This window comes from Notechis scutatus, chromosome 1 (genome assembly GCF_049901735.1).
Source record: "Notechis scutatus isolate UNSWTSFEM ecotype Mainland chromosome 1, rNotScu1.2, whole genome shotgun sequence".
Lineage (NCBI taxonomy): Eukaryota > Metazoa > Chordata > Lepidosauria > Squamata > Elapidae > Notechis > Notechis scutatus.
The window spans coordinates 121,758,364-121,773,075 of record NC_142009.1 but is presented as its reverse complement, the minus strand read 5'-3'; the positions used below and the strand labels follow the sequence as shown (position 1 = coordinate 121,773,075).

At 39.3% G+C, this 14,712-nt stretch overlaps 1 protein-coding gene across 2 annotated transcripts in view; it reads right to left on the bottom strand.

The window, feature by feature from the left end:
- Window positions 1–1,514: 1,514 nt before the first annotated feature.
- COL9A1 (collagen type IX alpha 1 chain) overlaps window positions 1,515–14,712 on the bottom strand; it is an 87,792-nt gene continuing 74,594 nt past the window's right edge. For both annotated transcript variants that reach the window (XM_087945125.1, XM_087945114.1), the window contains 4 exons: window positions 13,860–13,914; window positions 9,861–10,049; window positions 4,964–5,041; window positions 1,515–2,781 (listed from right to left, as the gene is read on the bottom strand). In XM_087945125.1, the coding sequence (XP_087801251.1) occupies window positions 2,597–2,781; window positions 4,964–5,041; window positions 9,861–10,049; window positions 13,860–13,914 (507 nt within the window). In that variant the 3' untranslated portion in view covers window positions 1,515–2,596. The remainder of the gene's footprint in view (window positions 2,782–4,963; window positions 5,042–9,860; window positions 10,050–13,859; window positions 13,915–14,712) is intronic.

The window sequence follows — 14,712 nt, the reverse complement described above, 5'->3', positions numbered from 1 at the left end:
TTACATGCATGTTTTTATTCTTTCTGTGCCACACAACAGGCAGCTGTAATAACTACATTTAAAGTAAAAAAAAATCTTTCTCTACCAATAGAGTCAATCATTGCATACCCTTCTCTACGCAGAAGTAGACTGCACTTCATAGACCAGGAAACATAGTTTGTTCCATCCAACCAGGTTATCAATGGTAGACTTGTTGAAGTGTCTTGTGCCATCTTTACCAGGATAGTAAACCACAATTAAACAGTAAACAGCTGTCTGTATACTTTACTGTGTATTCACACTAACTCTCAGTTATCTGAGCCTGGTATGGCCTGGGCCCATAGCCAGTGTTTAGGTAATTCCCCGTTAGGAGAATGAGCACACACGGGGAGATGTAGTGAGAGTAGTGAAGAATAATACACAACCAGCACACAGATACATAGTAAAATGTAGGTTTTTACTTCCAGTAAACAGTTAAGCAAAGTTCACCAAACAGTCCAAGTCATTCACAGTTAAAGCAGTCAGTTTTTCAGTCCAGGGATGATCCAAATAACAAAGTCCAGTATCAAAAACAGTTCAGTAACAGACTTACATCAAATCCAAGAATAACGATGATCAGTCAATAATCAATAGGGAAATGTAGGAACATACTCTCAGCAACAACAGGACAGGACAGAAACAACCCAGGTTTCTGGCTCCATCTTATGGCCATTTGAAGAACCACACCCAATTACAATTTTAGCATTCCCTTAAAGAGACAGTATTAAAATGTCTATCCTGGTTTATATATTTTCCAACCCAACTGTTAGGTGACTTACATTCCTAACACAGTGTTCTGCCTTTCTGGTGTGTACTGCTGTTGCCTGACTTATTTCTTCTGAAATGGCTGCTCCACTCTCCTTAAGGACAGGGCTCAATTTAATAAATACCTGTTTCCTTACACCATGCATATGACCACAGACCATGCATATGACCATCCACAGACCATGAAAGCACTCAAGTGTATTTTAAAGCCGTTGTACTTTCCATTAACTTTATTTGTGCCAGACTTCATTCATTTAAACAGGACTTGGATACATTCACAGGAAAACTGAAGAATTTAAAATAGTACTATTTATTGAAGAATCTTAGAGAGCGATAACCAAACAATGTCGGCAACATCACTCATTTAAGATATTGTCTTATTTACAGAAGACTTATTTTGTTTTCCTTCCTATCCTGCTGGTGTCCTTTTTTGAGCAAGATTATTTCCACTGACAGTCTAAGTACTCTATTTTTGAATTCCCCTGAGGTCTTTATTTTTTCTTGTTGCAATTTCTAGTCTATCTGTCCAGTTGCCAGGGTTGAATCACAGTTGCTGGCACTTGCCACAAACAAATATTTGTACAAACTTTTGTGAATTTATAAGAAATAGTCCAATTACTATGATTATATTTTGATCATTGGTGTACTTTGTATGCTACTTGTAAAAAAAAAAAAGCAATCTACAGTAGTTTAGCAAGTAAATTAGCTTGAACAACCAAATAAAGCTGGAACTTGAGGGATCCATTGGAATAAATAATCAAGAAAACACAGGTGAAAATAACTACATAGTTTGTTTTCAATACACAAAAACTGGACAAAAGAAACAGGTAAAGTGGGGTTTATTATTTTAAAAGGGTACTTTTATTGTTGAATTACAAATGACAGATCATGTGTTTCATAAAATAGAGATAATTATAAGGGATGTCAGTTTCCTGAAAAAAATAAAGCTATGCTCAAAATACATTATAATTTTTGGAGGAAATTATGTACTTTTGTTTTTTTTACTACTTCCAGTTTTTTTAAAAAAGGGAAATAAATTTTTTCTTTGCTTTACTTTCATTTACCTTCTATAAAAATGCAAAGGATTAAATAATGTTGTTTCATTTTTATACAATAAGAGATAAGGTATTTATAAATAAATAAACTCAGCTATAAATTTTAACTGTTCTCAAAAGATTAAAAATCCTTTTGCAGTGGTTTGAATTCTAGATGTTTCAAATAGAGCAGAAAACTAAGTTTATTTCACCTGACAAATTCCTGGTAAACCTGGCACTGAAGCATTATATATATATAAACTCCTCAGAAATTAGTACTTTTAAAAACAGGGTGACTACTTCTAAATCTCAGTGACATGCAAAGAAAGTTCAATTGGCTACTTATAGCACTAAAATGGACCCTAGGTAGAAAGGAAAAAAAATAGGATAACTTAGTATTCCGATGCATTAGACTGTACAAAAGATGGTTGTTATGTACTCTATAAGTAAGTACTTCAGGAACTTTGGGAACTCCAAAGAACTAACAGCTGAAAAAACATCTACTGCCTTTCATCACAATTCAAGAAAGATAAGAAAAACCGCTTGGCATCACTTTGTAAGCACCATTTTGAAATGTTTAACTGTCTTGTACTGTATTAGGAAACAGATGGAGGGGACAATCAGAACATTGAGATCTATCAAGGCCTTGATAAGATTTGCTGAATTTTTTACAGTCTGGTTTTTCTAGACTGTTTCTCTTGGTGGTTAGTAGACATCTGCAGATCAAAGATGGCTTCCAATTTCAAAACATCATGTCATTTTGTGAAATGCTACATTTTTCATGGGCCTTTCACATTCTGCCCTCCTTGTAATCCAGCTTCCATGGTGCAGGCCGACTGTTCACAATAACCAGGAGGACCTGGAGGGCCAGGAGGACCTGGAACACCAGGAGAACCAGCGGCTCCAGGTGGGCCTCTCTCGCCATCTCGCCCATCAGTGCCATAATTGGGCTTGCCGGGTTCTCCTGCAAAGACAAAAACTGGGCCATAAGTTCAGGAAAAGCACCTAAATATCATTTTGCTGTAGTTATAAAAGTCTTATTTGTAAGGATGATCGCATAAGCTTGGTTTCTCCTATTAATCCAATGCCATGTAGAAGATGTAAAGTATTTTTGCTATAGAGCAATTTTTTCAAACTTGGCAACTTTAAGGCATGTGGGCTTCAACTTCCAGAATTCTTCAGCTTACATGCTAGTTAGGAAATTCTGGGAATTGAAGTCCATGCGTCTCAAAGTTTTCAAGTTTGCTATAGACAGTCATCTTCCGTATGAAAGGGGAGGTTGGGTTCTCATTTTATCTCCTTTACTAAACCAATAGGCAATAGGTTTATCCAATGAGAAAACACTTTCACTATCTGGATTTATCGCACTAGATAAAATGCACACCCAACCATCCTAGTTTGTAAGCCATGATCTATGGCTTAGTACGCTCTGTGAACCGAGCCAATTGTACTTTATTCAATCAAAAACAGCAAATAATAGTTCATATGTAACATTCAGATCCTTGTTTCCATGAAGGCACACAAAGACAACATAAATTGCTTTTCACAATTGATCTATTGTGCCTAGAATGATTAGTCTGACAAGGCAGACAAGAAGTTGAAAAGTGACATAGAAAATATAATGTATTCTGGGGGAAAAAAGTGGGAGAATGCCTGCTGGAGAGTTAAAAAAAGAACACATTTTACTTTTAATGCAGAGAAACATAAAGGGGTTATTTGCAGAATTATTTCTGATTCAGTGTTTTAGAAATTAAAAATTGCCAAATTATTTATCTCCTACTAGCCACTAGAGGGCACTTTTGCTTCAGTTATCACCAATGAAGACTCGTGCAGAGCCTCTCCCTCATTCCCACTATATCTCCAATGCTGTATTCAAAAACTGAACTTCAAAATGCTGCACCACCAAAATCAATTTAAAGGATTTGCAAATCCTCACACAACTCATTTTAAAAGGAAACCAATGTGGTATTTTTAATTTATCCAATATGTGTTTGGTCCTTGTCTCATGCAATTTTGCATCCTGTGCAGTTATGACACAAATGAAACTGATTTTAATACTTTTGTTCTATGGCTTCTTGGCTTTCAAGCTAATTTTCATTAAAGTGTAAATCCTCAGTTTTTCCTACCATGATAAAAGTGTAAAAAGCAGCAGGAGAAAAAAAGGATAACTGTTATGTTGCAAGAACCATAACCTAGATCTAACTGGCTATTTTAAAAGAGGTACACATTGGCAGAGTTGATGCATAATATTTAAGCCAAGATGTTTCAACCAAGGTTTGTTTAAAAATTGTGGCCTACTTCATACAGATTCCTCAATCATAATGTGCAGGTTAAGTCATGTTAATCCAAAGCAACCCCATTATGGCTTGGTATTACAATCAGGGGTGGGATTCAAATTTTTTAACTGGTTGTGTGGCTGTGGCTTAGGTGGTAGGCGTGGCTTGGTGGTCACGTGACTGGGTGGACATGGCTTGGTGGTCATGTTATTGGCTGGGTGTAGCCAACTCAATATCACTCACATCGAGGCATGCATCTCCTCGCCTGGCCTTTCATGACTGTGGGGATGTTGCAACAGTCGTAAGTGTGAAAAATGGTCATAAGTCACTTTTTTCAGTGCCATTGTAACTTTGAATGGTCACTCCACACAAGCAAAGTACCAGCAAAGGAGGGGGAAAAAACTCCAGAGACGTTCCTGAGACAGGAAGTCTAGTCCTGCCAAGAATGTAATAAGGGTTAATGGAGAGGCAGTTTCTGTAAGCAACACCAGAATGTTTCCTTCCTGCCTTCCTTACAGGATTAGGCCAGTAATTTCTTCTAACAACTAGTTCTCCGAACTGCTTAGAATGTTAACAACCAGTTCTAGCGAATAGGTGCGAACTGGTAGAATCCCACCCCTGCTTACAATCAATCAAGTCAACTCACCTTTTGTGACAGAGGCCAAAGAGCTGCAACAGAAAAGGAGGCCAAAAATTGGGGGTAGAGGGGAAAATGGGTGATAAGTGTGTTTGGGTGTGTAGAGAGAGAGAGGGAAGCGCTCATTCTTCAAAGCAGATGCCTTTATTTCCAGCACTGTGTTAAATGGGGTTTCTAATGTGAAATAGTTTGGTCATTTTTTGGATGATCCAGATACCATTTTCGATACTTACCAGGGAGTCCTGTTGTTCCTGGCAAGCCTTTAGGCCCTTGACCTGGAAATCCTCTCTCCCCCTTCTCACCTGTGTCACCTAAAATAAAAATTTAAAAAACACATTTTAATTTTATTTTACATGTATTTCCTACCCCCTGGCTTCTTTAAAACATGTGCATGCTAACCCGCCACCTTGTTTAAAATTTCCTGTTAGGGTACAATCAACTGTAGCATGTCCTTAAAACTATTAAAACTTATTAAAAATACTTGTTTGTCTTGCAAGCGTCCCCAAACTTGGCAACTTTAAGACTTGTGGACTTCAAGTCCCAGAATTCTCCAGGCAGCTATTCTGGCTGGAGAATTCTGGGAGTTGAAGTCCACAAGTCTTAAAGTTGTCAAGTTTGGAGACTTCTAGTCTAGAGAACATCTGTGGAGAAAGTGTCGCTCTGATCTTCTCGCTTCTGGTATGGCTTTGATTAAGGAGGTAACTGGGCCAGAGATTAAGGTGCCTACATCCAAAGAAATGTGGGGTTCTGTCGATGCTTTTAAATGTGTGTAATGGATGCTTTTATCAAGGCATCTGGAAAAGGCCTTGAGACAGTGGTGGGATTCATATTTTTTTACTACCGGTTCTGGGGGCGTGGCTTGGTGGGCGTCGCAGGAGAAGGATACTGTAAAATCTCCAGTCAGAGGTGATATTTGCCGGTTCTCCAAACTACTCAAAATTTCTGCTAACGGTTCTCCAGAACTGGTCAGAACCTGCTGAATGCCACCTCTGCCTTGAGAACAGATCTTAAAGCTTGGTGCACTCTCAGATATATCGGCTTCCAGCTATTTGCAACTTTAAAAATAAGTCCTCATATCTTGAATTTAGCTTAGAAGCGAATCAGCTGGTCAATATATAGGCCTCGAGTCATGTTAATAATACCAGAGAGTTTTAAGAATGCTGCAAATTGAAATAGACCTATTTTCTGATTCCAAGACTTTGGGGTTTTTTTTCCAGTTAATTTTCCTTTTCATTAAACAGTGCCCCCCCCCCGTGTTGTTGTTGCCCCCCCCCCCCATCTCATGATTTCTAAGAGTGCCTACGTTTGATTGCAATTAGTCAATGTCGGGTTTCTATGCCTTACATCCTTACTAAGAGTAAAGGAGGCTTTAATTTTTATCCGGAATAGTTAAGCAATACCAGAGGAATGTAAGTTCACTCTGAAACAGCTGATACTGCAGATCTTCAGTTCCCTGCAATGCTGACAATCAGAAAAGGCCATTTGGTTCATTAAATCAGAATAGAGAAGCACATTTTCTCCCCCTTTCCTTTTCTAATATTCAGCATGGAGGCTGTCCTAATGGGGTCTCTGCATCCTTCCTGAGGCTGCGACTTTAACTCTTTGCCTGTTTTAGAATTTCCTTCCTCCTGCCTTGCTTTGGGGAATTGCCTAGATAGAGACTAAACTGTCTTTAAGGAGGAATGCGGCTGAAACATTATATATATTTTATTATATAATCTATGGACCACTCTTGGCAGGCCACATTCTTCCGGAAGCTTTACATTTCTTGCCTATTCCTGTTTTGTTTTGTTTTTGTTAACTGTGAGATATAAAATGCAGACTTTGCATTCTTTCTTTGTGCAGGTTAATTAGCTGCTGTTATCATGCCAGCTTAGGTTATTTTGCACACTCATTCCCATTCTCCTTCTTTTAGGTATAACATGCTTTTAGGTGGTGATTACTGTGTGCCAGTGTAATTATCTTGTAGGGTTGTCAAAAAGCAAGCTATTTTGGTCTAAAGCTTTGCTAATTTTCACTTCCCCTCTCTCCTTTTCAGCCACCTCGGATCTTTGAGCGAGGGAACTATGTCACAGAATTAGTTTTCTCTAACAGGCATATGTTCATATTGAACCTGGACTGTGGTTTGTGCTATTTGTCATGCCGCTGCATGGTGCCTTTGGAAATGCTCCCTAAGTTACGAACCAATATATCCAAACCAGGTTGAGTATCTTCAGACCTGATGGACATCTATCCTGAGTAGATCATCAAGAATTAATTGCATCCATTGCAGGCATTGGTTTTATACCCTTGTAGCCAAACATCCTCCAGATTACATTAGGGAAATAGAGTATTATCTATATAATAATGACATCACTCTTCATCAGCTAGATGAGCTCACTCAACAGCTGAATAAGGATCAGAACGTTTGCCTTGGATGTTGAAACATAATACATATAGAAAAATCGGGTAAAGTAAATGACACTCCCACCCACCCACTCCCCCAAATCCCAATTTGCTCAGGATCAAAAAGAAGCTATCTTGCCCACCCAAATCTTTCCTTCTCCATTTTTCTGATTAGAGCTAAAAATATCAGCACTATCAAGGTGCCCCATATGCAATGATTTGGATTAGATGTTACCCCTTCTGCCTATTCCGATGACAGATGCTTCATATTTGTAAAGCCGAGGAATTTCTGTTTGTTCTAGAACAGGCAGACTAATGAAAAAGAATGGATGTCATAAGGTGAGCACAGGTTTACTTGATGGAAGGGGGGGGCAGGAAATCCACTTCGGAGTCACTTTAGAAACACAAATTGTTTGAAGAACTCTGAATGAACTGAAGTGCAGATAGTCCTGAATTTACAAGCATAACTGGGGACCAAAATTTCTGTTGTAAGTTGAGGCAGTTGTAAAAGAGTTTCCTGCCTGAGCAGGGGGGGTGGGGTTTGACTAGAACAGGGGTCAGCAACCTGCAGCTCTGGAGCCACATGTGGCTCTTTCACCCCTCTGCTGTGGCTCCCTGTCAACGATCGGCTCCACAATTGATAGGGCTTTTGGTTAGGACAGGTAGAGGAAAAAGGACGCCGGGCTAGGAGGAGACTCTATGGTGGGGGAACTGCCATAGAGTCTGCTCGGCTCCAGAATTGAACAGGGGGGCTTCCAGTTAGGACCTTTGTGGCTCTTTGAGTGTTTAAGGTTGCCGACCCCTGGACTAGAAGATCTCCAAGGTCCCTTTTAACTGTTAAAATGAGTCATCATGTGACCAGACCTGATTCACAACTATTTTACCATAGCTGTAAACCAAACCTAGCATCCCCAATGGATAGTTTTTTTCTGTTTTCTGGTGTGCTGTCCAGACAGTTTAGAGTTAATGGGATTTGACCAGACTTGAAATTCTAGACCTAGAAAACCTTGAATTACACCGTCTTCGGTCTGATCTAAGTATGGTCTATAAAATCATACATTGCAATGACTTACCTGTCAATGAATACTTCAGCTTCAACCATAACAACACAAGAGCACACAATAGATACAAACTCAAGGTTAACTGCACCAAACTTGATTGCAGGAAATACGACTTCAGCAACAGAGTGGTCAATGTCTGGAATAGTCTACCTGACTCTGTGGTTTCTTCCCCAAACCCCAAAAACTTTAACCTTAGACTGTCTACTATTGACCTCACCCCTTTCCTAAGAGGTCTGTAGGGGGCGTGCATAAGCGCACCAACGTGCCTACCGTCCCTGTCCTATTGTTTATTGTTTATTTTTCTTATATGTACCCATTTCATGTATTCATAACTATGTATATACTTATACCTATTATCTTGTAAGCAATTGACAAATCAAATAAATAAATAAAATAAATAAATAAATTTGGGGTAGTTAGTTAGGAATTGTGAGCTGTCCCCTTAAGGGAATGCATCATGGTAAATGTAGTTAAGGTATCCTGGGAAATGTAGTCCATGTCATGTGGCCACATCTGTAATCCTGATTGGTCATTAAATTGACCCTTGTTGGGTTGGGGGAGGCTCCCTCACTCTTGGCTGAATCCATTACCATGCAGCTGCTTCTATCATAGCCTGAATCCTTTACCATACAGTCGCTTCAATCATCATGGGGTTGAGACTTTATTATCTTTCTACACTATGACTTCAACTATGCAAAGAATTGGACATTAGATGCATCTCAACATAACTGTGAGTCACCTTGAGGATACCTAATATAATCCAATAAAAGAAACTTTGTATGGAAGAATTTGTAGAGTTATTCTATCTGTCTTTATATTCAGCAAGTGAATCATAAGACAGAATATCTGGATAGTGACAAAAAAGGTAACAAATTGTGACTGCAGGATGCAGCAAATGATTATAAATCCAATCCAGTTGCCAAATATCTAAATTGCAATCATGTGATTACGGGGGTTGTGCAACAGTCATAAGTGCAAGTACAGGATGTAAAGCCCGTTTTCCAAAGCCTTCATAACTTTCAATCGTCATCGTTCAACACCCAGTCATAAAGGGTCCTTGGTGTACTCTGAACTTGGTTGTTTTCTTGCAGACATTTCACTACCCAAACTAGATAATATTAGCACTGATGACTAACACTGATGATTGTTACCTAGTTTATGCAATAAAACATCTGCAAAGAAAGAGCCAAGCTCACAGTGCACCAAGGACCCCTCATTTTATCCCTGAGCCTTTTTTTTTTTATTGGAACAAATATTCTTTTTTGTTCGAACAGTCATGAGTCAAGAACTAACAATACTGAAGTAAATATAACTTTTTAAAAATTATCTCATATTGCTTCCTTGAGTCAAATGTAAATAAAGAAAAGATACTTCATGCAACCCCAGTAGTAGCATACATTTGGAGGGAGGAGGGTGTGAAAACAACCAAGATGGCATTAACTGCAAAGTTTGCCTTTTGGAAATGCATCAGGATTTGTATGTCACTACAAAAAGAGTTTGTATCACAATACATCACAATGCAATGCTTACCATGATGCTTTCTTCAACCTAAACCCAGAAAAAATGAATAAAATTGAATCATGCATTTAATGGAGAATCATATAACTGGATTCCATAAAATATAATAAATAGGTCACAATGGCAATATATCTGATGCACAAATACAATATTCTGAATTTCTCACCTTTGGGGCCTTTCGGTCCAATGTCCCCAGGGGGGCCTTTAAGACCAGGCAGTCCCCGGGATCCAGCCTGTCCTGGGAAGCCACTGTGTCCTGGAAGTCCAGGGGAGCCGGGTGGACCAGGTAGGCCTGGGATGCCAGGAGCCCCAAATTCAGGCCTCCGAAGACTAGCAGCCATCTGTGCCAATTGTTCTGCTCAATGAAAAGAAGGAACTATTGAAGTTCATGCAGACCACTCTCACACCCCTCCGCCTTCTTCTCTTAAGCAGTTTGTGGACAAGGTACAAACTTATCTTCCTTTTGTGATTCATGAAGCAAACCACGTCATTCGTTTACAGTCCTAGTGTGAAACTCTGCAAGTGTTGTGGCAAAATAAAAACTAAAGTCCTCCCTCTCCTCACAAAAGGAGTGTCAGCTTTGGAAGCCATATTAGCACCAGAAGCTTCCACGCTGCCACATTCTTGAGCTTGGGAAGTTGGGAGGGGGGGATTTCATGGAGAGTATATGGTTAGACATAATAGCATTCTTCTTTAAAGTCAAGGTCATGTTATTCCTGCACCTGGCTGAGGAGTGGTTGAGGGGATGTCTCAAGTTGGAATGGATGGTGATTGGGGCATGTGATAGAATGATGGGTGCAAGGGGTGGATTTTGTAATTTAAATGCCTGTCTCGGAGTTTTTGATTGGAGTTGGAACCCTGATCCCAGGAGAAAGAAAAAAATGAAGAAAACCGAACGGCTAGTATTTGGCATAAGGGTTCTCTCCTGCTTAAAAAGGGAGGGGAAAGCGGGATATCAGTGTAAGTCCTCTTGAGCTGAGGGGTGAGAAAGAAGATCTACAAGGACTGTTTCAAAGCTCTGCAAAAGGAAATATGGATGTTACAGCAGAAAGCTGAGCTAGAGATAAATTAGATCAGTTTTCTAATAGACTTATATACCAGCACTCTCTGAACGTTTTACCCACTATTGCCCCCAACAATCTAAGTCTTGATTTTACTGACCACTGTAAGAATGGAAGGCTAAGTCAACCTTGAGTCAGTCAGGATCGAACTCCTGGCTGTGGGCAGAGTTAGCCTGCAATTCTGCATTCTGATCCTGGCACCATCATGGCTCCTGGCATTTTGGAATTGCAAAACTTCACATCTGATTTCAAAATGGTGCAAACCATTGGTATATAAGTTTCCTAAGTTCATTATAGATAATTAATATGAAATTTGCTATTGTTATAAAATGGTTGATGGTATATGGATTGTTGCTGGTTGTTCACATAGCAAGAAGTCAAGTTTAAAGAGATTTGCTGTGAGAGTGAGATTTAAGGCTGCCTTTCAGAGCGGGCTTTATTTAGAAAAGCTGAATTCCCACTTCAGAATCTGGGATCCTAGAAAGGCAAAGCTTCATGGTCCCTTCTCCCTCAGCAGGGAGGGAAGAGGTAAGTCTGGTAAGATGGAGGTAAGGTAGGAAGAGGTAAGGTAACTAGTAAGGTGAGTCTTCCATCTACCAATTGATGTGCCCCCCCCCCCGATGAAAAATTAGCATCCATCTAGTAGACTGATTTTTGCCCTCCAGTTCTGAGACTGTTGGCGAGGTCAGTCCAGTGGCACTGACTGTACATGATATCAGGGCTTCCTAATGACAAGGTAGCAGTAGATAAAGATTTGCTCCATATTCCTTCTTTGTCTGTCATTCTGATTGATGGATTGCTAATCTCCAGGCACAGAGCACCTGGCCTTTCTTTCCAGGCACAGAGCACCTCCTGGTAAGATGTAGCTCGCTAGGTGCTAGGCTTTGGTATCCCTATGATCTATTTCTAGATCTCCCTTTAGTCATAATAATAAAATTTGCTTTGCTAATCTTTGCTGAAATCAGAACATAAGAGGGAGAGGAGGAGGGAGAGAGAGAGAGAAAGAAAGAGGGAGAGAGATGAGGGAGGGAAGAGAGGAAATGCTTCCACCTGCAAGAGAGAAGAGGGCTTGTAACCTCTTTGGCAATGGCAGAGAATGAAAATCTCGGATCTTCTGCATGAAAATAGGTGCTGTAGCCCCGAGCTGCAGCCTTTACATTTTAGAATAACTGATACTGACAAGGGAGAAGGAAACATTTATCTTGGTAGCAGAGGCATATTGAAACGGGAAACGAATGTGGTCCTCTGTTGGGCAATTTAAAAAATAGTCTCACCCGAGAAGGCTTCAAATTAAATCACAAAGAGCAATAAAGCCTCTTAAACTTCAGAAATACAACACTGTAGAGTCCCAGCAGATCTCAGTAGCAGCCCCTGGCAAGCTATTTTTCCACCATAATAAATCCCAAACCACAAGTATAATAATGCACAAAGCAAGAATCAAATCGACGCTAGTAACATGTTTACGTGTATTAATAACTGACGGAGCAGAGTTCTTGTTATCTGCTCATTATATATATAATCCGAGAAAGATTGCTGGTTCTGGAGCTGAGCCCTCCAATTTCTATGAACTGCTGTACTTGACACAAACATTTGTAACCTTTACCTATGTTTTTACAAAAGGAACTCCATAAATTGCAACACTAGGTAAAAGCAATGAACTAACATTATTTATGATTAATGAGTGTAGATGAGTAATATCAGTAGGACTGAAAAAAAGGAAGATATTTTATTCAACACATATTCCTGTTTCCTGGAATAACCTTAAAACCTATGTTAAGGTCCTTAGGTTGAACCTATCAATTTCTCTTGCAAACCCAGAAAACATCCTGATAAACAGGTCCACCAATCTATTGAGGTTTGACTGCTAGTTTCAGATTAGAGTTTTTCTTAGCCTCCCTAGAGATTTTGGGGTTGAATTTGCATACATTTGGATGCAGTGTATATGTCACATCCTTTTTCTTCAGTGATCTGAAACCCACCATAGCAAGAAAGAACAAATGATTATTTAGCAGCTCCAAATATAATCTTATTACTTTAAAAAACAAACACCAGAAAACCTATTTTCCATGAAGAAAATTTCCACAGAGAATATCTATGTGTGTGAGCGTGAGGCAGAGAGGGAGAGAACAATCTAGAAGTTTAGATATGTTTCTTGGAGAAGAGTTTAATTTTCTCTGAAGAAATGAATTGCTATTATTGACCCCTTTTTTAAAACTACTAATCTTCAAAAATCGTAATTCCGATGCCAAAATTGTCTTCAATTGTGTAAATAGTGTAGTGCCTTGATCACTTTCTTTCTGCTCCCTCACCAAGTAAGGTTTAATGTGTTACAAGAGATGTACGTAGATAAGGTTGCATTTAGGGTTTTCTTTTTAAAGAGATTCTCATATTTTTTAATTTTTCCAGCAAACTTAGAAAAGCATATGCTGTATGTGCTGGTAGCATGTACTAGACCTCATGACATCTAAAAAGCTCTCTCACGTTCCATCAAAATTTGAAACTTTGTACTGGCATTGCTATAAATCAGTCACACTTATTTTTTATTTTTTTTAAATAGTCCTTTCCCTTAGTCCTGATTTTCCATGAGCATGGAAGAACATACCTAAAAAGGCATTCTGGAGAATTCACAAGCTCTCGATTATTACCGAATGTCAAAATGCCTAATAAATAAGTGCTCCCTTCGTATATTAATTGAACTGGGAATGAATTTCATTTATTACAATATTTATTTCCTGCCTTATTCTTGAGACTTCTACGCAGCATGTAGTACCTGGTAGGGTAAAACTTACCTTGCTGCTTTATCTACACAATAGCCCTGTGAAATATCTTGGGTTATGTGTGAGAATGCGATTGGACTTGAATCATGATAGAGTAAGAGACTTTGAATCTTAGTTTGCAAACCCAGAGCCTGCACCAGCTATTATAGTTAGTAACTCCTGCTGGATTTCAAAAACTAGCACAAGACAATGCTGGGTGAAAATGAATGCAAGAGCTGACAAAACAAAACATATGCACATGATATCGTAGAGTTAACCATGTACACGAAAATATATTCACGAGCAAACCTTAAAAATATATAAGTACCATAAAGTATTTTTATTTACCTTGTATTACTCTCATGCAAACCTGCTTAATATGCAAATCAGTCGGTTCTCTACCCTGAAAGAAATACAGCATTAAAATAACATAGTGATTGTGTTATGATGGAGTAGATAGGGATATAAGCAGTAAAGAGAACAATTCTGCAGCTGCAAGCATATTTTCAGGCCTGCAGATTGAAGCAATTCCAATAATACAAGGAGCAGAAAGCCAAGAATAAGAATATAGGCCAGAATAGGCATTAAGGACTCAACTACAGGATGCCAGTGAGTCCTTTATGCTGCTTCCTAACACCTTAGTTGAAAAAGGAGATAATCAGAAGAAGATGGGAGCTGAGCATGTGGGGCATGAGAACAGAGGCAAGAAGGGATACCCCATAGAACAGGGGTCTCCAACCTTGACAACTTTAAGGGTTGTGGGCTTCAACCCCCAGAGTTCCTCAGCCAGCTTGCTGGCAGTTGAAGTCTACAAGTCTTAAAGTTGCCAAGGTTGGAAAACCCTCTCATAGAGCCTTACACACCACCCAAGTAGAAAACTCTGCTACTCAGCCTCTTGCCTGAGAGTTGCAAAGAGTTCTTATTGTTCCCTTTGCCTATTGGAGGTTCAGGTTCATTATTACACAAATCCAAGTGCAGTTTACCAAAAAAAAGCACCTTCAAGGATAAATGTCAGCAAGGGACCATTCTAAAATTGAAAAGCATAGTGGTTGAGGAACGCTTATTTTTTCTCCAATGAAAATAAGTGCAATGACTCTGCACTTCTTAGACTGTGAAGTGGGACCATTTCAATAGGAGTTGTATTACTCACAGCCTAGGATTACTTCTCAAAGGTGGACTGCCTACCCTGTTCACTGCATGG